The sequence below is a fragment of the Orbicella franksi genome, chromosome 8 (assembly GCF_964199315.1).
Source record: "Orbicella franksi chromosome 8, jaOrbFran1.1, whole genome shotgun sequence".
NCBI lineage: Eukaryota > Metazoa > Cnidaria > Anthozoa > Scleractinia > Merulinidae > Orbicella > Orbicella franksi.
Genome location: NC_138152.1, coordinates 5,011,604 through 5,035,376, shown reverse-complemented (window position 1 = coordinate 5,035,376; position 23,773 = coordinate 5,011,604). Strand labels below are relative to the sequence as shown.

The 23,773-nt window shown below is 38.4% G+C and overlaps 1 protein-coding gene across 2 annotated transcripts in view; it reads right to left on the bottom strand.

The window, feature by feature from the left end:
- Positions 1 to 23,768, bottom strand: part of LOC145494928 (leucine-rich repeat-containing protein 9-like) — a 31,554-nt gene extending 7,786 nt beyond the window's left edge. Inside the window, exons 1-30 of one of the 2 annotated variants that reach the window (XM_081474494.1) lie at positions 23,566 to 23,768; positions 21,585 to 21,653; positions 19,280 to 19,501; positions 18,480 to 18,620; positions 17,621 to 17,684; positions 17,048 to 17,118; positions 16,209 to 16,391; positions 15,148 to 15,303; positions 14,376 to 14,593; positions 13,342 to 13,473; positions 12,825 to 12,879; positions 11,866 to 11,990; positions 10,859 to 10,982; positions 9,483 to 9,609; positions 8,674 to 8,734; positions 7,902 to 8,106; positions 7,225 to 7,370; positions 6,755 to 6,821; positions 6,100 to 6,219; positions 5,779 to 5,838; positions 5,501 to 5,632; positions 4,468 to 4,734; positions 4,275 to 4,385; positions 3,541 to 3,607; positions 2,959 to 3,104; positions 2,799 to 2,873; positions 2,433 to 2,555; positions 1,949 to 1,992; positions 969 to 1,100; positions 278 to 341 (exon numbers count right to left, since the gene is read on the bottom strand). In XM_081474494.1, coding sequence (XP_081330620.1) covers positions 278 to 341; positions 969 to 1,100; positions 1,949 to 1,992; positions 2,433 to 2,555; positions 2,799 to 2,873; positions 2,959 to 3,104; positions 3,541 to 3,607; positions 4,275 to 4,385; positions 4,468 to 4,734; positions 5,501 to 5,632; positions 5,779 to 5,838; positions 6,100 to 6,219; positions 6,755 to 6,821; positions 7,225 to 7,370; positions 7,902 to 8,106; positions 8,674 to 8,734; positions 9,483 to 9,609; positions 10,859 to 10,982; positions 11,866 to 11,990; positions 12,825 to 12,879; positions 13,342 to 13,473; positions 14,376 to 14,593; positions 15,148 to 15,303; positions 16,209 to 16,391; positions 17,048 to 17,118; positions 17,621 to 17,684; positions 18,480 to 18,620; positions 19,280 to 19,501; positions 21,585 to 21,653; positions 23,566 to 23,637 — 3,579 coding nt within the window. In that variant the 5' untranslated portion in view covers positions 23,638 to 23,768. The remainder of the gene's footprint in view (positions 1 to 277; positions 342 to 968; positions 1,101 to 1,948; positions 1,993 to 2,432; positions 2,556 to 2,798; positions 2,874 to 2,958; positions 3,105 to 3,540; positions 3,608 to 4,274; positions 4,386 to 4,467; positions 4,735 to 5,500; positions 5,633 to 5,778; positions 5,839 to 6,099; positions 6,220 to 6,754; positions 6,822 to 7,224; positions 7,371 to 7,901; positions 8,107 to 8,673; positions 8,735 to 9,482; positions 9,610 to 10,858; positions 10,983 to 11,865; positions 11,991 to 12,824; positions 12,880 to 13,341; positions 13,474 to 14,375; positions 14,594 to 15,147; positions 15,304 to 16,208; positions 16,392 to 17,047; positions 17,119 to 17,620; positions 17,685 to 18,479; positions 18,621 to 19,279; positions 19,502 to 21,584; positions 21,654 to 23,565) is intronic. The other variant, XM_081474495.1, reaches the window with a different exon arrangement.
- Positions 23,769 to 23,773: the final 5 nt, after the last annotated feature.

The window sequence follows — 23,773 nt, the reverse complement described above, 5'->3', positions numbered from 1 at the left end:
AACGGCAACTGAAATATTTTGCGACTTTGTTAGTTATCCATTCTGCAAATTCTATCCATCCTTGCTTTGTTGTGAGTTACCAGAATTCCTCTGCTGTTCTTCTACCTTGCTAAGCTATCATTTGCAGATTTAATCCGATAACAGACTGGTCCGATATGACGATTTTTAGTTCGTGTTGAAACATAATTTGAGCTATAAGCTGTCTTTGCTACTTGAAAGTTGGAAGATAACCAAATGCACATATGCATATACTTTTAATAAGAACAATTTCTATCACCTTGAGATTGATGAGGTTCACCAAGCCACCAAATGAAGTCAAGGAGTTATGTTCAAGATTCACACTGAAATGGTCAAAACGGATGTTCTTTAGTACACTTCTAAAAGAAAAACCTGCTTAGCTCTGTTTTTGACAACAAACAAACAAAAAATTCGAAGAGTGATTATTATACTTAAAGGTACGATTTTATAAATCTTATTTATTCAAGGAACAAAGCCGATAGAGAATATCATATATGGCAACCTTATGCCATCCCCCACACTGAAACGTACAAAGCAAAAATTTACAATATTTAGAGAGGAAGCGGGTCCTCTATCCTGGTCGAATTGGAATTTGGAGTGTTGGTTTTTGTGGAGGAAGGAAAACCGGAGAACCCGGAGAAAAACCCTCGGAGCAAGGCGAGAACTAACAACAAACTCAACTTACGATATGGCACCGGGCCGGAATCGAACCTGGATCACACTGATGAGAGGCGAGCGCTCTCACCACTGCGCCATCCCTACTCCCCAAACTCAAATGTATGGTCCCACTTAGTTTGTAATTTCCAAGCATATTCACACGCATCCTCTCGAAACGTCACTAACATATTAAGCCACCTCGACCCTCCCCTACTACTTACCTCAACTCCCAACCTTACCCCTCTAGTTACTACACCATACAACGGGAGGATACGAGGTGGCCTGGTGCTAACCTTCGTAAATTGATGAACGCGTCTTTAGTTCCCAGGTCCACAGTTCTTAGCGAGTTGTGAGGTAGGTCAAGCTCTCTCAGCTCGGAGAAATTGGAGTGTCCTAACCGTTCAGCGATAAAATCTGGAGTCAGCCTGAGAAAGAAAGGAAATATGGTTAAACGAATCATCAGAGATTTCCGAGAGAACAAATAAGCGTTCTAGACGTTACATGCTGCAGAATGACGAAACTTTCCTCGCTGTCCAACAGTTACAGGCTTTCCTGCGCTTTCTCCAGTGATATGGGTTGATAACCATTTAACCGAAAATTCTGGAAATTTCGACCGACCGGAAGACTTTCGAAATAAACGCAACGTCTTGAAAGGTAGTCCAAAATTTCTAACCGCAATATCCGAGTGGAAAATGTGCTTACATTTGCACTTCTTCACCGCCATCTTGGAATTATGATCAGGTTCACTTCGTCCCAGGCTCTCTCGGTAAATTGGGGTTTTATGAGTAAATGATAAATGGACAATCCGAACGAAACTTACCATTGGGCATTTGTGCTTACCATTTGCGGTAGTGTAGAAGCTCTCGTAAACTATTTGTCGTCATTGCAGCAGCTGTTATTGTTTTGGGGCTAGGAGGCATTGCTTCTGTTGTTTGTTCTATTGTCCTCTCAAAGGGTTTCAAGCCATTCATGTGAGAATGTTTTTCTCACCATAAGGTTGTGCATGATTTTTTTTCGGTGGACAATAGCTTGTGCAAGAATCTATCTCCCCATGGCTCCCCCTGCACGATTTTTTTTTCAGCAGTTTTTACTGTACAGGAATATTTTTTCTGGGAAAATTGCCCAGCCCCCCTTCAAAAAACAATGGCCCATCCCTTATTATCTCGTTACCGAATTGAGGTTACTTTGATATTGATTATGAGGCAGTTATTAGCAACTTGACTAATCAATAACTTTCCAAACACTAAACGACTCATTAAAGAAGATCACAAACCTTCCTCCAAACATATCCTTAGCATGGCTTCCTTCTGAGGTTTCCTGGAGAGAAAGGGGTTACATTTGTGAGCATTTAGCAACATTGAATACAGTGACGTTAATAACGTTCAAACAGAGGTAGCAAATTAAGCTATCTACAAACAAATGAGCTACTAGCCAAGCATCACCTTGAGAGACAAAAAGAGAGAAAAGAACAATGTTTTTTTCCAAGGGAGCACTATCCATTGCCCTTTCAATTCTTTGGCCAATGCGTTGTACAGTTGGAACTCATGCACATAAGTAACAAAATGTCCTTTTTTCAAGAAATTCAAGATGTCTACAGCACGATAAAGAAAAAAAAAAGGAATCTGTCGTTGCCGCTTACTGCATTAAAGCTATTAAGCTTTAAATTTTGTTTGTACATCAAACATATAAATTCACGAATATAAAAGGACGTTTCGCTTTTGTTTACATGAAACAAGTTTGCATGTGACTATCTTTACCACAGCCAGTCCGTCCAAAGCCTTGAGTGACGTCAAGTGATAAATGACGAACAAGCGGTAGTTCTGACCAGCGGATGCCAGCGGATTGCCACAGAGGTCAAGAATTAGAAGACTGGGAATAGTCTAGAAAAAAGAGAAATGTGTTAGATTCGAAACAACTGAGCAACAATCAAGAATTCATAAGAATTGTTAGGGTTATGCGCATTAATATTTGCAAGGTAACTGAAAAACAATTGTCCTTTTTTCAGACAATAAATGTTCACCAAAAAAAAAAAAGCTTTTAAATGACTTGGAAAACAAGTCTGTCTCTTAGACTTGAAAACTGAGCTTGAGAACACGTGCAGTCAAAAATATTTGCTGTTTTACCTTCAGGTTGAAAATCTCCCGGATGTTGGACAGCTCGTTGTTGCCTATATAAAGCTCCTGGAGGTTTTGAGAATTCTGAAAGATGGGATAAAGATTTAGGACATGTGAATATTACTTTAAAATCCTTGGAAAAAGGAACAAAATTACAAAACACTGATACCTGTAGACCGCGCAGATGGCTAATCTCGTTGTTTTCCACAGATAAATATCTCAACAGTGGTAGTTTTTCCAAGATCCCAGTGTCAAGGGAACTGAGTCGGTTACCAGCAAGACTTAGCCATGATAACTTAGACTGCTTGCTTAAACCTGACAGAAACCGAAAAGGAATACATCTAACATGAGCTTTGATCGGTCAACTAAGGGTATTTGTACCTGACATGAACTCTGATTGGCCACTTTTTGTTGATAAAACCAACTCTGATTGGTCAATGAACGTATTTGTACATAACGGGAACTCTGATTGGCGGCCAACTTACGGAATACGTATAACATGAGCTTCGATTGGCCAGCTAAACGTATTTGTACCTAACATGAGCTCCAATTGGTCACTTAAACTTTGTTTATAAAACCAATTCTGATAGGTCAATAGACATATTTGCACATAACAAGAACTCTGATTGGCGGCTAACTTACGTTTTCATATCCAACACGTGCTCTGATTGGTCGTTGACCAGTCCTGCAGGTCCAAGGGATATCAAGTCGTAAAGACTGGTGATATTACCAAACAATAACGTAAATTTACCTTCAAACTTGCTGATACAATTGTTTTCAATTGAAAGCTCCTCCAAATGAACACAACACTCGAGGCCCTAGAAAGAAAGCAGCGAATTTAGTTCTGAAAGACTAGGGAGCGGCGATGTGTTACTAGGGACAAAGAGTTAAAATACTTTGTCCTTTTCTTTTGCAATTATTCTGCAAAAAAATGAAGACCATACGGTATTCATGTTCTATTGGGATCTGCTGATTTTAACTTAAGAACGAAAAAAGCAACGTTGTTCGTTCTGCTCTCGATGGTGGAATGTACAGAATACGTTGTACCCAGACAGGACAGAAAAAAAATCTGATTTGGAAAAATGTTAGGCGAAAAAAGACGCGCTTGACAGAGTCCTTTTCAAGTGACTACAATTTGCGCTTAGTGGGCGTTGTGATTGGTTTATAACTAATCACGTGCGTTCAGAGCAGCCAATCAGACAGGTACCCAACCACTTTTTCTCGCGCTTACTGAAAACCGTTCTTAACGGATTTATGATAAACACAGTTAATAGAAGGAAATTATGGTTAAGAAACCCGGTAAACATCAGTGAAGCAAACAAACAGGCTAAGATTTATGTTGCAAAGTCCTTGACCCTGTACATCTTTTGTTTTATGCTCATTGACTATGCATGAATTACTTAATCGCAATGCCAGAACTACTGGTTAGTTGTATGAGCACACGTAACTACAAACAGCTACCGAATTTATTTTACGTTCACGTACCTCGACTTTTGTCAGATCGTTGTTGTTGAACGAAGCCCAACGCAAGTTTTCTAGTTGTTCCATGTTAGCTAACTTTCCAAGATGTTGATTATCAAGATTAACGGTTGTAACCTAACAAAAAACACCAAATATTAAACTTTTATTGATTCACACTGCAACAAAGTTTGAGAGAAATTCCATTTTTTCCAGTCACCTTGATAAACCACTGACTATCATCGTCTTGTAACTTTACAGGTTTATTCAGACTGCTCGCCAGGATAGCTTGGGCAGTGGGTACTAGGCTCAATGTGCGCGGTTTGTTCTGATCTGTGCGAGCATGCGCAAGGATAGCGAAGGAAGAAGGGCGGGAGGCGGCCGCCATCTTTAAAGCTGTCGTCATTTCCTCATCAGTGACTTGAATGCCATCAAGGTATTCGAGATTTTTCAGTCTTCCAAGCGCTCGCATTCGTAACGTCTCTGGCTAAAAAAATGAATAAACACAACAAGCTTCATCTTTTATAAGTTGCCATAACAGTTCACCTAATCAATCCTCGCTTTAGTAGATTTACTGCTTTGTAATAAACATAACGGGACAACGACATGATAAAGTCCAAACTAAAAGCAAAGAATAGACCTTTCCCGCATTGCACTTCAGTGCGTACGAACTCTAGCACCAGAGCGAGGTTGGGGTGGGCATTTTCATACATTTATTGTATTATTGTCCACCCTGACCTCGACTTGGCGCTATTGTTTGTTGGAATGCGGGAAAGGTCTACTGCAACCGTGAACAGGTGTTTCGACCTGGCTAGGTCTCGTCAGCACGGTGAAGCAGCCAAAAATAGAACAACCGGCTTGTGGACCAATTATCTACAGAATGCACGTGGTAATGACCTCAGATTAAACTCAGATACAAATGTTTGCGGATTGGTCAATGTCACATGCAAAACGAGTGACCCTGAACAATAGGCAAAATTCAAAATATCATGTGGATGTTGCGTTACGGAAATACATGGCCAATATCAGCAGCATTTTCTTTTGAGGTCCCTTGAACTGCAAGTTGTTGTTGTTGCAGTTACCACATTTACACAACGTCAAACTAGCCCAAATTATTCAATACCTCAGTCTTCCCTTCAGACACGTGTGCAAGGAGAGCATTTCTGCCTTCAGGCCTCCCTTAACATTTTCTTTAAATTGTCACATCCATTAGAATGTGTCATCTACATGTATCAATCTCACACGATCTTCACCTTCTGCCATGGATTGTTACGTGTATCCAGGTAAGTAAGCGTGATCACGTGTTTTCTCATAATGCCTAGTTCCTCTCGGGTGTGAGTCAGTTGGTTCCAGCTCACGTCTAAATGCTTCAAACGACTACAGCCCTGTGAAATGCACAGAAAAAAAAAACACTGTAAGCTGTTTCGAGTAGCGCTCTACACTAAACCAAACATCACTATAACAAGTCCCACTGACAAAATCTATAAAAATCTAAATTTTCTGCCGCATTTACAGTGAAGACATTACGAACCTTCAGTCCGTCCAAGGTAGTGATTTTGTTAAAACTGACATCAAGATACTCCAGGAAAATCTGTCACAAATCAACAGATAAGATAACATTTCACTGATTTGTTAGCTGCCACAACAGCACGACAATAATATGCTAAAGCACGGCGAGCCTTGAGCACTGAACATACGCATGCACTGAACATAAAAATGAGCAAAGGTACCATAAAGAAGAGGAAATGCTTTCGTAATTTAAAACAGTAACCACGTGATTTTACACAAGCGCGAGTCCAGGCACTGATACAGATAGCATAACTGTTGAGGGGCTTACACCGAGTGATCTTACCATGTGACCAATTTCGTCCAATCGGGTCAGTTCGTTGAAGCTGACTGTCAGTTTCTTGAGCGCCGTCATACAGCTCACGTGCTGGAGTCGACTAAGACCGTTTCCATGGAGATTCAAGCACTGATTGAGAAAAAGAAAAGAAAAAGAATGAGAATTATAGTTTACAATCACAGGTGTTTTTACCGTACCCAAATTCGCAATTAGCCAATCAGAAGCCGTGTCTACTGTCTTGATATCCTGCGATATCAAATCACTAACCTGATATGGCTACGATATCATGGTCACTTGACCGAATTTGGGTACGATAAATACTGACTTCAAACACTTAAAGAGCTTGTGAAACATAGTGATTGGTGAAATGTTTGGCTCTTTGGGTGTAATATTCAAGGAGAAATTGAATTTCAAAAACTGCAAAATTTCTGGGTGACAAAAGCGCTACTGGGCCCATACATTCTTTGTAAAATGCCGAGGTTTTAAACCTGCACCACACAAAAAGTATTCAATAAATCGGGCTCAAATTCCTTGGGATATTTAATTGTGCTATGCCCTTTAAATAGTCATTTCAGAAACTGTTTTCAGAAACTGAATAACTCACGCTAATGAGGCAAATATTGTAAACAAAGATTCACTTATAAATAAAGAATCTTCTACTTACCAGGATGTGCTCAAGCGAATCCACTTGACACCTCTTGTACAACAGTTCTTCCGTTAAGGCAATTAACCTTCAAACGATAAACAGTAAGGAATTGTATTTTATTAGTTTGACATAGTTCACACTTGAATGAAGGCAGGCAGCGTGGCCGAGTGGTTAGGGGGCCGGACTTGAAATCTGAAGGTCGCGGGTTCAAGTCCCGCTCTCACCACTAAGCTGGAGTTTTTTTCTCGGTAGACCCTAGGTCAACTCCTCGGTCATGCTTGTAAATAGCCAACTGGTCTGCCTCCCGCCAGTTGGGATTTTTAAGCTTACTATGTTTGGTTGATATATATATTATTTTCAGTGTAAGTGGCATGTCTGTGAACTAGCTAGGCGTAGTTAAGCGCATTGACCACTATAAACAACATTTGAACATTTTTTGAACAAGTTCCTCGATTCTTCATTAATCACCATTAATTTCATTCCGTTACCTCGGTCTTGAAGGAATCACCGGCTCCATGTTTAAAACATCTCCATCGATGATCTCTTCCTTTTCTTCGTCAGGGTTAGCTCCCTGTTTAGAACTTGTACTGCTCATCTCTCCATAATAATAAATAAACGAGGACTTGGGCTTCACCTGACAGAAAGGTTCAGTCCACATTACTACTAGCCAGTGCGTACATGTAGCTTGGATTTGCTATAGAGTTGTAGACCCACCACAATCAAATTATGGTTGCCACATAAATCACTTGTCAAAATTCCCTGACTTTCCTCTGATAAATATCAAGTTTCCCTGAACAGATAAATACGAAATGTCAGACAAAGTAGCGGCACCTAGCCTCAATTTACAACCGCTCTTTTCGTTCATTTAAGACTGATAAGTTTTCAACAAATTTTTCTTCTTCATTAAGAAAAAAATATGGTTGAGATCACAGTGACCCAAAATGTTTCTTCCAGTCTTCAATGGTATTTAAAAATCTCGTGTTAAATTACTTCGATTTTGCCTAACTTTTCTTCGAAATGTCAATTTTTCCTGACTCAAAATAAAATTCCCTGACTTTGAAGAATATTTTTCACTGACCATTTCTCTTTACTCCATTATACAGACACCTGCTGGGCTCTTCTCCTTTAGTGTCCGTATTACAGACGTTCAACTGTATGTAATTACCTTAGTGATGTACTCAAAGTCAACCACGTATTCAGGTAGTACCATCTCGTGATCGAACACGTACCACGCGCACTGCCGCGCGCTGCACTCGCAATTCGTGTCCGCAATCGGTCTCTTCAGTGTCGACCCAGGCCTGCTCGGACAGTTCTCATGCTTCTGAGATCGGAATACAGAGTCGGCTCCTCGGTACACAGATCTGGTGATTCTAATTAAAATGAAATTTTCTGTTTAGAACTCTAATATTGTTTTTGATGCCAATTAAATAGTAAGTAAAAAGTTCAGCTTACAGTGCTGAAGGAGGAAAGAAAGAAAACCGTAAGGAAAGAGTAAGAGAAATGGAAGACAAATTGTAACATTGGTTGTTTATAAGCAACGACGGACGTTTGCAAACTGTGGTAGTAAGCAAATTTTCATGCTAAAACACTGAGAAAATTAAGGCTTTAGTTCTGACAGAACTTCTGCAAAACAAGTTCAGTATCAGAACAGGAGCATGTGCTATTAAGCCTCTTAGGTTGTTGACTAATTGCAATGCGCTAAATACTTGAAGGCGAAACACAATGAAGGGCGCCCAAAAATAACATGACGCAGAACTGAAGAAAGCGAGACTAAGAGAGCTCAACTGCAACTGGAGCACTATTGATAAGCTGGCTAGAGACAGGCAGGGTTGGAGAGGGTCTATTATTGCTACCCTGTGTGCCACCGTGGCATGATGGGCAACAAGCAAGTAAGTAAGGTTGTTGACTGATATTTTGCAAGGTACAATTTCACTTACTTGTTGCCATTTTTCGCAGGTACGACCTTCCCAACAAAAACTTTAGCTACAATTAGCTGACCTGCACGTAAAAGAAACAGATAAGACTCAACTAAAATTACTGGGAAGCACCACGCATTCACTCTCTCCATTCCCTTTTCCTCACGCGTAGAACAGTATGTTTGCATTAAGGGTTCAGTGTCTATTAATAGATGACTTGTTACTTGGCAGCTTCACGGTATACCGCGGGCTCAGAAAACTCTTAATCCGTGACTTGTTTGTTTGCGACAAAACACAACGTTACGGTATTCAGCTCTTCATGATGGCCTCTCTATATTGCATGGTTCGGAGAAAGAGAACTTCATCACAGATAATCAAGTAAACCCACATAATTAAGCTTAATACAAAGGTTTTACTTTGACAGTTCTTTGCCTCAAGGTGAGGGATTGGGCCAGACATATATAGGTTTTACAGCATGGTTTAAATTTCATGATATCAGTTTTAACGGGTATTTGATCTCGCGATTGCAAAAGAATAATAATAAGTAAGAATAAGGGTGTGTTTCTTTGGGAAATCCAAGATAAGATTCTTAAATCCAAAAACGCATTTTGCATTTCTTTACCAAACAAATTAATCGGATCGTGGTACTTCAAAGAAACCGAAAAATCCACTCTGGGTCTAGGAGAGGATTCGCCAGTTCCCTTGATGCAATCTGGTCCGAGTAGCTGGATTAATCGGTATAGTAAAGAAACGTAAAATCCGTTTTTGGATTTAAGAATCCAATCTTGGATTTTTTTCCCCCAAAAAACACAACCTAAGTTGGTCCTTACCATGTCTAAATGGGCATTGGTCGGTGCTTCCTCTTTGCCTGGCTTTTGTTTTGAGAAAATCAACTCGTAGTTTATCGCTCACACTCACACTGTTGGCTAGTGGAACACCACCATCCTCATTCAAGCTCTGAAAGGAGAACATGGCGGAGCGTTACATACGGGACTAAGAGCTGTCTGAATACGTGCTGCGCATGCACGTAAGAGAGACGAGCCATTCCCAGCTATTCGCCGCTTTGGAAACAAGAAGAAACCTGGGACGAGTCTCATCTCGCAGTCGCTTGTGGGATCGTTACATGGGAAATATGGCTTCTCTACGGTCCTACATGCCATTGCGAGAGGACACTAGTGACTAGTCCCCGGTCTGTTCGCGTCTCTAAAACGGCGAATGTGCTGTAAGTAGTTAGAGTTCATACGGGAGATTAACAAATGTGACAGATTTAATACAACAGTTAATGCTAGTTGAGCGCGGAGTAGATTACGAGTAGTCCCTCTTTCGCTTAGTCCGTTGTGCATGACGCGAAAGAAAACCGCAAGAAAAAAATGGCCGCGCGAAATCCTGGGGGTGAGGAGCGCCAAAAGGTCTCCTTTCGCGCGGCCATTTTTTCCCTTGTGGTTTATTTACGGTCTCTCTCGACAGACTTAGCGAACTTAGGGGGACTACTCGTAATCTGAGCGCGGAGGGAGTGTGATTCTGAGAATACTGCCAAGTTTGTTTGGTGTAGCTGCCAAATGTTTCACAGCTTCTGAATCAGTTCCAAAGTATACTCGGTTTCCAGTGGAGTTATAGCATAATGATGGCAATATACAGAGCTAACGTTTCCGAAATTTTGAAACGAAGAATATCAACACTGTGGATTTATGAAAGCTCTTCTCACTTATTGTAACTTTTAAAAACAGCTGCCTCGGTGATTTACTAGTACAGTGGAACCCCGCTCGTTAATACGGTCACCTCGTTATTACGTTCAGTATTGTTTGTCCCGGCAAAACGCCATACATTTTCTTTTTAGAACACCCCGTTAATACGGCCAACGGCCACATTCTGAAATCCCAACCTGTATAATCCTTTAAAGTTTTACCCCGTTTACACGGCCACACAAACCCGCAGTTATGTTCATCTTTCCATTGTTCATAATGTATGTTCTGATTGAAGTTTCCTTTTTTTCTAAAAAAAAAAAAAATTGTATCTGCATTCTGGATGCTTATTACATGTAATGAACACTTGTTTAGAAGTGGAATTGTGATTTATCTGTCAAGACGTCACTCAATTTAGACCAGTCATGAAATTTTACCCTACCCATTACTACGGCCAAATGGTCCGTTGGTGACCGTATTAATGGAGTTCCACTGAAAAGTGTAAAATGTAAAATTGAACTCACTTCGTAAACAGCTGCAGGGCAGAATCCTTCCTCCAACACTCTGATTGGTTCATTGTTTCCGCTGAGTAGAGACGGGTCCCACATGAAGAATAGATACTCTAACAGACGCTTGTAAGATCTCCCCCTAGATGATGAAATAAGCAGATTTTAGCAACTTTGAAGCAGGTTTCTTGACAATTTTCGTAACCGTACTGTCATTACTATCATATTTGACAAGGTGCACATACTAGTTTCATGACATAAATAAATAAATAAAAAGTACATAAATTACAATATTTAGAGAGGAAGTCACATCAGCCTTAGCTGGTTTCAATGCATTTCCTCTATCCTGGTCGAATTGGCATTGGTGCGAGGCGAACGGTCTCACCACTGCGCCATCTCTAGTCCCCTGCATTCAGATAAGTAGATAGCAGATAACTGTCTTTATCCTTAGAGATGGGACAGTCAGAAAAATATATTAGCTTTTAAAGAAACTGTTGCGCTGCGTCGGCGGCAAGTTAAACTGTAGACTAACCACCTTAGCAAGTCACTGAACCTGGCGCTTTTGAACGCCAGCCCTTCTTCATAGACTTTCTAAAAGTCCCTTGCGATAATTCTCCCCTGGCCAGTTGGCTCACGACTTCTTCGCTCGACGACTGCCTTCTCGCAGCGAAGAACTAAGCAGAGGTCGACTCGTGGCAAGTCTACCTTTTTCAGAGCAAAGTCGCTAAAGCAGTTATAATAATAATAATCACTTTATTTAAGTGTCGATGTATTTAGCACCAGTGTGCTAATTGGGGACACTGTAAATAAATAAACAAATATTTCAAATATAACATAAACTATTTATCTTTAACAACTTCAAGTTATTAACTAGCTACGTGGCAGCAGTCCGGTCGTTTAAGTGACAGGAAAAGTCGAAAACTAGAGACTCAGAGAAATCGTTCCTGTGTGCTCTTGGAGACACGATACTTCATTAAAGAATTGATGTACTAAATATTAATAACCTATCAAAAATAGGCTCATACTTGGTTAATTCCACAATGTCATCCCGGTCCAGAATCTGATCGAGTTTGTCATCAAATTTTGTTCGTAAGATTCTGTTGTGCACTCTTGTGATTCTGTGCACTTTAATTCCAGAAATTCCTGCATCCTGCAATAGACAAAACAAGATTATAATCTCACACAAAATACCTGTCCTAGATAAGGCATAGGTTGTAGTTCTCATAGACCCTTTTCAATGGCTGCCAATTACAAATTCTTTGGTAAGTTTTACAGTTAGCCTTACAGTTGACAATTCAAACGATTTTTTGCTCCCAAACGAGGTTAGTCAGGCTAATTTAAATGTATACAAAAGAATTTTAAATTGGCAACCATTTGGCTTTGGCAACCAACCTCAAGAAGGGTCCATATGTAGATAAAGAGATTTATAATTACTTTATAGATGTAACAAAATTATTTCGTGATAGTCTTGATTTCACACCAGGAAATGATTAAAACAAAAGAAGGGTTTTAAACTTATCACGTTTCACAGACAATACCTTGAGAAACACAAAAGTCCAATCCACAGTAATGCGTTTTCGAAACGATACGTTCTTGATTACACGTTTTCGTCAAAAAACGTCTCCTTCCACACTACCGTTTTCGCATCATTGTCCAGTCCACAGTAAACCGGTTAAAAACGCTAGCACTGATATGCTATGTCATTTGCACATGCGCGCATGATGTGAATGACGTCAGCGTTTTTGAAAGCCTTCGTTTCCTCAACTTGGGCGCCATTTTCTGACGTCCCCATTCTGGAAAGCGTTTTTAGATCTTTGTTTCGATCGTTATAAATATCGTGTGGACGGTAGGCGATACCCATCAAAACGTATGTTCTTTCAAACGAAAACGCATTTGTAAGGACGGGGCGAAAACCAATCAATTCTTGACGCTTATTATAAAATGAAAAAGAAAGAATTTCTGAAAAAATGAGTCCAGTTCTTACCAGATAATCTCCAACACAGAATCTTGACAACACCAGATCATGACACGACTTGTACCTTCAAAAAAATTATCATGGGTTAACTTTGACAGAGGTACAGGTAGTTCTTGACTGACATTGCCATCGACATTCTATTTGTTCTCTGCGTATATCGCAGGTTTATAGACTATGACTGCATAGTGCAATGATCAAACTTTATATATTTAAATCGTTTGGCATCAGATTTTCATTCACACATCTCCCCCAAATGTAGCAATTTGAGAATTGAGACCTAACTGAAAAATGTTGCAATAGAATTAATAGCAATGCCTCAAAAAAGAAATTACAATGAGTTATCTGTCTAGAACGTTTGCCTTTATTTCTGCCATAATATTCACAATTGTTTTCTATTTGTTTTATTTTTGCTTCTCCAATGGGGGGGTGGCTAGCCACCCAATCCACCCCCCTCCCGTCTAAATCCGCCTCTGCATTCTAGTGTAGCTTGAAAACCCATCCACATTTTAATTAAAAGTAACTGTACCAAGGATCTGCTGGTTTGCCGTCCTCAAAGCGAACATTTCCACCAGTCTCCAGCTCCAGCAGCAGCCGCTGTACTGTCATCTCTGACACATTGTTCACCTGCTCACAGCTTTCCTGATGACATTGATCAATCCTGAGAGAAGAAAGTGTTCAAATCAAAACATATCAAATGTTCCGTTCCTCCTTACAACATTGGTACTATTGATTATAAATGTATGAAATTCAGCCAGAAGAATTTCTATGTTGACCTTTGAGTTCGAAAATAAACAGCCAGTCTATTCAAACAAGTCCATTCAGACCAGACTTATCTCTGGATTCAGTGTCATTAAAGGAACCTTCTTTCCACAGAAAGATCTTCTAGTTTGAACGTGACAGGTTAATTCACATAAGCATCTGTCAAGTTGCACCACTACCCTCATTTTAGCCTGGTTTACACTTGTGAGATAAGTACAGGCATAAGTGCAAGCTTAAGCATAAGCGTAAGAAAACACTAGTGTGCAGCAAGGTGAAATAAGCACAAGCAGGAAGCAAGAGAAAAGAAATATTTCCTTTTTTCTTGTGTTTGTGCTAATGCTTATTTGACTAGTGTTAAGCGTATTTCTCAATTGGGAACTGGCGTGAAATAAGCACAAGCATAAGCGCAAGAATTCAACCAATAGCTATCTTGTTTCTCTGGCGATGTACAATGTAACACGTCACTACTGCATGTGTGTATGTTGTTAGCTAGTGTGAACATCCTTGGGCTTGTAAGGGCTGTGCTCTAGGAGCGCTGGGTGCCACAGGCGACTAACTTTTGCCTTTGAGTGACTGGAAACACTTACTTTTTTCATACAAGCTTAAATGCTGGGCACCCAGGATTTCATAGTTAGGAACCTTTGGGCTCCTCATAATTTTTCTTAGACCACAGCCTTGCTTGTGCTTGTGTTTACTGTAGGGCTTATCTCAAAAGTGTGAACCAGGGTTTATACACCTGAGTAGGGTGAGACACCATGAACGTTGAGAATATAATACATGTATAATGTACGCAGTTCTTACTCTTCCCACTGTTTCTGTAGCTTTGCGATTCTTTTCAGCAGGGCCTCCTTCTTCTGTTGTAATCTCTGGGAATACATCACAGTATCAGCAGCCATCTTCCTTTGATCTTCATTGTTTTCCATTGTGTCTTCATCACCAGCAGCAGGGCTGATTGGACTCTTGTTTTCTTTGAAAGACAACAACAGACCTTCACCTCCTTCTTCAACCTCTCTTTCTATCTGCAAGGACAGTATCAATAACTACAATTAGCATAAATCTATTAGCATTCTATCACGAGTGGCATCCTCTGATTGACCACGCTACATGCTGCTCACTATCTATTCTGTTGCAGATAGTGAATAGCGTAGCAGTGAGCGCTTGTTAAAAAACTGGAGGCTGCTTCTTTGCATTTTCCAAGTGTATGGGAAGAGGATTCAGATAAAGTTTACGACTAGTAGATTGTTAAAAAAAAGAAAAAACAATTAGATTATTAGCTCTTGATTTCTATGCGTGACAGTTGACTTGGGCTTTGACCTAATGTCAACTATCGTGAACGTGATAGAAACCTTGAGCTTATAATCCAATTGTTAAATAGAAAACTTGGGCTCCTATTCTAATTGTTAATTAGACAGTAGTACTGTTTATAAACTCCTGAAGAGGGCTGGATAATGCTGATTGACTGACAAAGAGGGCCAGATAAAAATTCATTTGACAAAATTATAATAAATTTATAAAATAAAATTTCACTTTTTTAATATACATGAAAAGCATTGAAACTTGTGTTAATGCATACATCTTTGACTGCTGAAAACAGTTTATGCATCCTGTTCTTCGGGTCGGCCTGAAGAACTGCCTTCTCTGTCTCCAGTCTGAAAAGCAAGTCTGCTTTGTTCCTCTGTAGTGTTTTCACCCTCATGTTGTAGTACATCTTTTTCTTTACAACTGTGGTCTGAGAAAAAATAATAAAGAACTGAAGTACAGACATTTTTGAGCTACTGATGTCAACTGGAAGTTTGTGTTCTTGCTCTCGAGAGGCTTTTATCCCCCACCAGTGAGTTGAAAAGCTTTCATGTTATTATTTATAACTTAAAATTCAAAAAGAAGGCTGAAAATAGGTGCCAAAGAAGAGGTTTATCAAGTTCCAGTTCATGCCCATCTCTCAAATTAAATGTTTATGCTTTAGCTTAAGCTCCCTAACATTGTTTGAGCAACAATCTATAACGACACTCCTGGGTTTAGCTTATCCTCTTCAATTCGAGAAAGACATCTTTTCTCCATTATTAGAAAAATAAGTAGCAATATAGGCATGCAATGTGTGCAGAATACTATTTTGCCATAGCTTTAGCATGTACATGTATTGGGGGTTAATAGGATTCAGTTATTAATCCATGATACAAATAACTCTACCAGTACAAGTTAAAAACCATTGTTGAGTACAGAATGGAAGGTTGCTATTGTTAGAACTACAAGTTAGATTCCATCGTACCAATTAGAATTATAAGAATTAGTTTCAACTGAAACACTTTGCAGTTTATCAACTTGAAGATTAAACTTAAGATAAATTAACTGCCATAGTGAGTTTTTAAAGCTGATTTTTTTTAGCATTAGCCTTAAGCTAGACTTCACAAAGTTGCTACAGCAATTAATTTACCTTTAATGACATAAAGTTGATAAATAGCAGTGTTTCACTTGCCTGCCGATGCAGTGGAACAGTTTCTTTAGTGACCAAAATCTCTGTTAGTTTAAACATTGGTTTATAATGATTGAGAACCCAAGGTAAAAGATGATGACAAATGATAATCTAAGTAGACATTCTTCCCTTATTTTCCACCTTAACTCAAATTCTTTCCATACCTCAGCCAAATCCTTCAGCGTCTTGTTTTCCACACTATAGGAATCCACACGACGTAGATTAGGAAGATGGTACAGAAGGTGTGTGGAGTAGTTGCACAGTAATGCCACTGGGTTGGGTCCATACACAGGGTCCTTAAGACTTAGGGACTCAAGACAAGGCAGCTGAGACAAATTTGTTAGATCCTGTATCAAGAGAATTTAAGACAAGTTCCTTACCCTCAGAAGTTATAACATTGTATTTATTTATTAATTAAAATAGAGCTACAATTAATGATTGATACATGCTTTAGCATGCATCATCAAGATATGATAAGGGATTTCATTAACATTTTCAGCAAGAAGGCAACTGGTTTTCACAGCAGGGCAAAACTTTTTGAACTGACTGCTCTTGTAAGAAAAACTTTGCTCTAGATGGTCAAACCAGGCAGGCAAAATTGTCCTCACAGCTGGTCAATTTTTTCAGTCCCCACACTTAATGAAACCCCTGATAATGCATGCAGAAAGTTCGGACAGCAAAAAAATGTAGATTTGCTTGAGGTGTAGCCATGGGCAACTCTTTGTCAAAGCAAGCTTGATTTCACTCACTCTATGAGCATGCATCATAATCCAATGATGCACACTGTATACTGTACTACCATCATGTGTACTCTGTCTGATATCATAGCTCACTAACCACGGCATGCTATAATGTAAGTTCACTGATCAAAGATGTACTTAATTTGTATCTCAAAATACTACTGTCATGACTACAGTCATGTAAATAACCCCAACAAAATGTCATCTTTTACTGTTTCCTTTGAATTTCCAAAACAGAAAATGATTAAAATTCAAACACATACCTTTAAAGATGCAATCTGATTTGCAGACAGATCTAAGGTTTTCAGGTTGAAGTTTCCATTGAGAGAGTTTCCTACAAAAAATAAGTGATATATTTGACTGTACATTTCCACAGTTTGACTGTGTACAGTGCATTAAGGAAAAGTCTATGCTTAGGTCAAAGAACCTTGTAGAGCCAAACTTATCCCTTTTTTTCTTATCCTGATTTTTACAGGATGAAAATAATGATGAATGCCCCAGCTGTATGGGATATATGCCAATATTCCAGGTTTTGTCAGGCTGTTCTTACTCAACAGTTTACCAGTAAACCACTTGAACTCCTACAGTACGCAAGAGATAGGCATTGTGAGAGTACAATATCCAGCTCAGGAGAACAAGAGTTCATTTGAAGGGGCGCATGATAACTGACTCCTGATCTCATGTCAAATTCTCTTTTTTTGCAAAGAAGAAAGCGGAAAGCAATTTGCTAGGAGAATCTTGCAGTCTGTTAGATGTCAATAATATTGTAGAGTATGTTTCCATGCAACCCTTCATTTGGTCATGTGTCATTTTTTTATGTCTTGAGGACTGCTCACCTATTTCTGTAATCTGATTTACAGCCAAGTTCAGATCAAGAAGATAAAGAAGCCCTTCTAAACCCTGTAAATGTGTGGACATAAAGAAATTTATGTTATATCAGAAAAAACATCATCAATGGTAACAAACATAGCAAAATTCTGTTCAATATTAAACCTCCTATCAATTTATCTACATCATCAAATTTTGATCAACATGTACATATCCTAGTCTTGTCTTCTTGCTGACAACATCTTGACCAAATTTAATGCATTCCTTTAAAAATATCTTTCATGTTTCCCCATCAGACAACCAGTAAACATGTCTGTTTAAGTTATACAGAAATCAGATCATGTTGACTGTAGGCAGTGTTGGTCAACACCATCGACCAATATATCGGCCAACACTGGGTCAATATGTCGGCAAGTATCGGCCGAGTGAGGACCAATACAAGGCCAATACATCAGCCAACAGTTTGTCGAGTATCAATTGAGTATTGGTTGAGGTTCGGTCAAGTGTTGGTTGGGTATCGGTTGAGTATTGGTCAATATGTTAGCTGATATGTGTGTCAGTTGAGTGTCAGTTGAGTAATGGCCGACATATCAACCGAAAGTCTAATGATACTCGATTGACATTCAACCAATACTTGACTGACACTCAATCAACTGTCAGCCGATATATTGGCCATGTATGGGTTGAGTGTCAACCAATACTCGCCTAACATATCGACCAAGTGTCAGGTGATATATTGGTCCAGAGTGTGAGCCGACACCACCTACACTAAACATGATCCCAGAAATCTAACTAACAGCTAGTGACATCTACTCTGTGAAAGCTGACTGTATTAACTTCAAATTTCAAATTTTACCCAGTATATACCTCTATTCTACTGATCTTGTTGTTGTTGAGCCACAAAACATTGAGCTGCTCCAGATGTGAAATATTTTCTATTTTAGAAATCTTGTTGTCATACAATAGCAGCTTCTTCAACTGTTTACAGCCATTGAGACCAGAGATGGTCTGTTGAGACAAGCATAGTCATAAATAAATGAATAAACAATAAAATAAGGTTTTAGATTCGTCTTCAGAATCATGCTGCAATAACTTGGTGCTGGGTTCATGTATCTGTAAACCTTTTTGGTTTGAGAACCTGTTTAGCCAAACAACATCAAGCAGGTTCTTAAATGTGGGTTACAGTTAAATTATGATAACCATTTTACAACTCTAAGCTTGTTATAGACATTTCTGTAATCAGTTGTGTTAGGCTCAATAATGCAGTTGTCAATAAATACTGTATATATTTCAAGGACCACACCCAAGTTTAATCAAAATCATCAGCAACCATATCTTCTTCACAGAAATTAATAAGAACCTAATGAAGAACCTACCTAGCCTAAATTGCCAATAAGTACCCCAAAATACAAGAACCTGTTTTTTCAGACTTCCAAAAATGTAGGTTCTTACATACGGTTTTAACTGTATCTAACATTAACAATAATAATTGTTGTCTAGCATTATATATTAATATTTAATAGCTTATGTGACTAACCTACATAAACAACAAAAAATTAAAAGAACACACAAAATTAAGTTGTAAACAAGGTTCAATTTTTGTGCTCTTGCAAGACTTGACTTATTAACTTAAGTTTACATTTAATGCTAATCTGGATCCAACTTACAGTAAGTTTGCTTTCTGACACACATAACTCTGTCAGGTTTGGTAAACAGTCAAGATTCTCCAGAACTGCAATCTGCTGTCCCATCAGTGTCAGGCTTTGGAGGTTTGGAAAGTACTCCATGCCGATAATCTTAGGGAACCCGGAGAAGAACATCTCCAACTTGGTGACATTCTTTCCGGATCCTTTCTGCAGCTTGTCAAACTTCACTCCATTTATTGTGCACTGGCAAAAGAACAAGGAAAATACCAAATGAATGATTTAAATTGTAATGATAATCAAACCTGATATGATAACAAATAAGACATCATCTACGTGGATTTATGACAAGTGCTGCTATCTCTTGTGGTATAAGGTGAGCATGGATCTGAACAGCTTAATATGTTTTTCTACCAGATAATCTGGGATTCTCACAAACATGGAATGTACAGTGTAACTGACTCTAAGAAATAAATATGTTCCATAACATTAATTTCATGTGGCATGTTTTCAAAGTGAAACATACCACCTTTGAAACAATGTGCACTTCCAGAAAATGTCCATTCCCAATCCATGGAGGGTCAATAAAAATTCCAAGGGGGTGGGTGTTTAAAATGGCAACGTTTCTCAAGGTAAGTACATGTATGAAGCTAGACTGGGATTTCAAGAGGTGTGGAGGAACAACATTCAAACCAAAAAACTGATGGAAGGATATTTTCTGGATCAAGATGATGATGATGATGATGATGATGATGATGATGATGATGATGATGATGATGATGATGATGATGATGATGATGATGATGATGATGATGATGATGATAATAATAATAAAATTTATAGAGGCATTTCCCAATGGTTCAATGGCGCTTCACAAGAACGTTTTTACTGAATAAACCACTATATGAGATTTTTTTTTTTTACTTTTAAAATTAAAAAAACAAAAACATGCTAGATGTAAGATCAAGATAACATTTCTATAAAACCCCTTAGGAATATTCCATTTAAATGCTCTTTAAGGCATGGCATTTCAAAACAAGTCATACATACCATGGACCATATGGTGAACCACTGTTGCGCTGAAGCAATTTTTGAACACTGAGACATGTCTTACGATACATGTAAGACTCAGTCATGTAAAATTATACAGTTTTGATATATTTTTAGACAACAAGCTTGCATTTGAGGGTAGCACATAGAGTAAACACAATGTAAAGACAAACGATAGGCAATCAAATTTTTCTTGCCTCTTCAGCCATGCAGTTGTTTAGCAGAAAATTGATGATCAAAAACATTATCTTGCAATCAAAACATTTGTACAATGTTACACAGTGTTCCGATACTGATACAAAGATATGGAATAAAACTACAAACCAGCTTAAGATAACTCACTGTGAATTATTAAAGAACTATTGTAAGGGAACAAAAGTGATTCTTTTCAAATGGCTTCTGAAGACAAAACAATTTTTTTGTATGGAAAAATAAAGACTTTTTGAATGGCTTTCTCTCTAAGCCACATGCAGAGCAAGGTATCTAAACAACAAAACTATTAAACATTATTTTGATAACAAACTTCAATAGAAGCAATAATTTGTAGATACATATGCATATCGGCAAAAGCTTGTACACAAAAACATAAACATCCATACTATTTGTATGTGGATTATATTTTGTTTTGATTGAAGTTTTTTCAAACTTGTGTGATTGTTATTTTCCTTTCGTGATAATAACATTATTATAACTTGAGACAAAAGAAAGCAAACATTTATTTAATACTGGTTTCAGTCATTTAACCCAAAGAAAAATGTACACCACCAGATATGATCATTTTTATGAGGCATTTAACATTTGAATAAATATGTTACAAATGAAAGTACAGATCTCTATTCAATTGTAACTAATTATACAAATTAAAACTAATTATAGCATTAAAACTAATTAAAAATTATAGCTAATCAAAAATTATAACTAATTAAAGATTGAATTTATTTTTGAAAACACAAGAATAAGTATCAATGATAATTATTATGACATTGAACAAACAAATCTTGTACATGTACAAGGCTTCGTGTTACCAAAATAAAGTGCAGAAAAAAAAATTGGTGAAAGAAAACAGTGAAAACAAATACAATACAAACTGTTTTTGATCTGTACCAGTCCACCATAAACTTTCACTGATATTGATTTACACATGTGATGTGAACATAAATTTATGACAACCTTTTACAAGCTGTCTGCAATTCTTCTTTTCTTTATATAGTCATAGAATACAAATAAATATTTATTTCAGCATGACTGTGCACGGTGTTACCACAAACAAAATTGTTACCAGTTCAGCAAGGGAACTTTTCTTTTTGATCCTTTTTGCTCCTCTATTACAAGACTGAACCGCTTGTTTCTTCACGTCCCAAAACAGAACAAAACAAAAGCAAAAATGCAAAAATAATAAGAAAAATAAATTTAAAAAAATAACACATAGCTGCAACCATTAAAGCAAACTAAAGCAAAGTAACCATTGTACCATTACAAGAATCTTAGTTACTGTCAGTAATGTACTTTGATAAATCAGTTGGTTAACCTTTCTAATTCCTGACTTAAATTTCCCACATTATGCATTTGTACAAAGTAGCTTGAGTGCCGGGTCATAAGGCAACATTTAAAGTTATATACCAGTGGCTAGTTTGAAAACTGATTAGTTTTCAACACTCGCGTTAAGTTGCAATTTTGGACCCTGTATTAGAATTGAACCCACACAGTCTCAAACAGTATCATGAGAGTAGGCATCTCATACCTCACATGTAGGTCCTACACAAGTGTCTCTGGCTAATAATTTATTTATTATTATTCCAATGCCCAGGGATGACAATTAACTTTTCCAACTTTATGTCATTACTGTTGGAAAAAGCCAACACATCCAACTTCTGTGAATATGACTTGAATGCTTGCAAATACATTCGAACCTCTACGTCAACAGCCACCTCTCCACAAAGGGCACCTCTCCATAATGGCTCCTTTTTTTGTCCCAGTGGATGGTCTTTACATTTACTTTTATTTTAACCCCTCTACAATGGCCACCTCTCCACAATAGTAACTGCCACAAAAACGCATACCAACTGTCAAAAAAACCTCTTGATAATGACCAGTTTATCAACAACAGATGAATGGTGGTGTATACAAAACCCAATTTTTGTGGAAACTTGAGCAGTGCCAAGCCTTTTTGGTCTCTGTTTGTTTGTTGGAATGATACCAGTTTCGCCCCATGGTGAGTTCGCCCCCACCGAGTTCGCCCCCACTATAAAATTTCTATTTCGAGTTCGCTCCCAACTTTTAGTGTTCATGTTTATGTAGTTGTCATCGAGTTATTGAACGTTTTCGAAGAACCATTTCAGTCTATGTATGTTTGATAAGCTTAGATGATTGTTCGCCTGTTCATGAGTGCATAGCAACAAAGTCCAACGGTTACCGGTCATCTCGCCACCAGGGAGTCTCACCACCAATGAACTCTCCACCATGCGAAGTCACCTCACCACCAGTAATCTAATGAGGCAGCGGATAAAAGAACAAGGAATAATTTCTATATGCGACTTGATCTGGTTGGGGGCGAACTTGATCAAGTTGAGTCGATGTGGGGGCGAACTTGGTGGGGGCGAACTCGCCATGGGGCAAAACCGGCAGCTACCGTTTATTGATATATTTTGATCGTGTTACATACTTATATGTTACATAATATGCTACATAAGCATTTTTTTAAGACAAAAATGTTGCACTCCCTGAAAAATGACAGGTGTCATATTACACTCCTACCTCCGCATAACGCCCACCTCTCCACAACAGCCACTTCCTCCCCAAGGTGGCCGTCTTATAGAGGTTTGACTGCAGCTAGTCATGACCTCAAATAAAGAGAAACTATATGACCCTTAGTAATTTTTTAAGGAGAACAACTTCAGTCATAATGTACAGTGTACACTCCAGCACTGAGCATTATTAGAAAAGAGAACAGTTCATATTTTCTTTATTAGATCACTGGAACGTATTGTAAACATTGTGCAGCTGAAGGTTAAAATATAAGCTCAAAATTATGTGTGCTGCTGTTGATCTTTACAAGTTAATTTTAAATGCGTTGTCAATAATATTTACTGTTCATTAATCTTTCAATCGGCCATAACATGATAGGAACACAAGGGAACCCACAGGAAAAACGATCACAAAAGCCACTCAAGCATTACAACAAGGTCCCACAGTGAACTTGACCACAGACAAAACATCTGGGAAAATTTATACAAAATTTCGCGTGCACGTTGAAAGCTTACCAGCTCCCTCAAAGATTCCTCGTCTTCCCCCGAGGAAAACTCGTCCGATTTTCCTTCTTTAGGGCCCGTCATTTGTTCATCTCATTCGCATTCGTTCTTGGAAAGATAAAGTTGTTTCTGAACAGTTCTTCTAGTTGGAAGTGAAATGGGGCCAGGTAACTGAGACGACGTCGCCATGTTTTCTCGAAGACTCATGATCGAACAATCT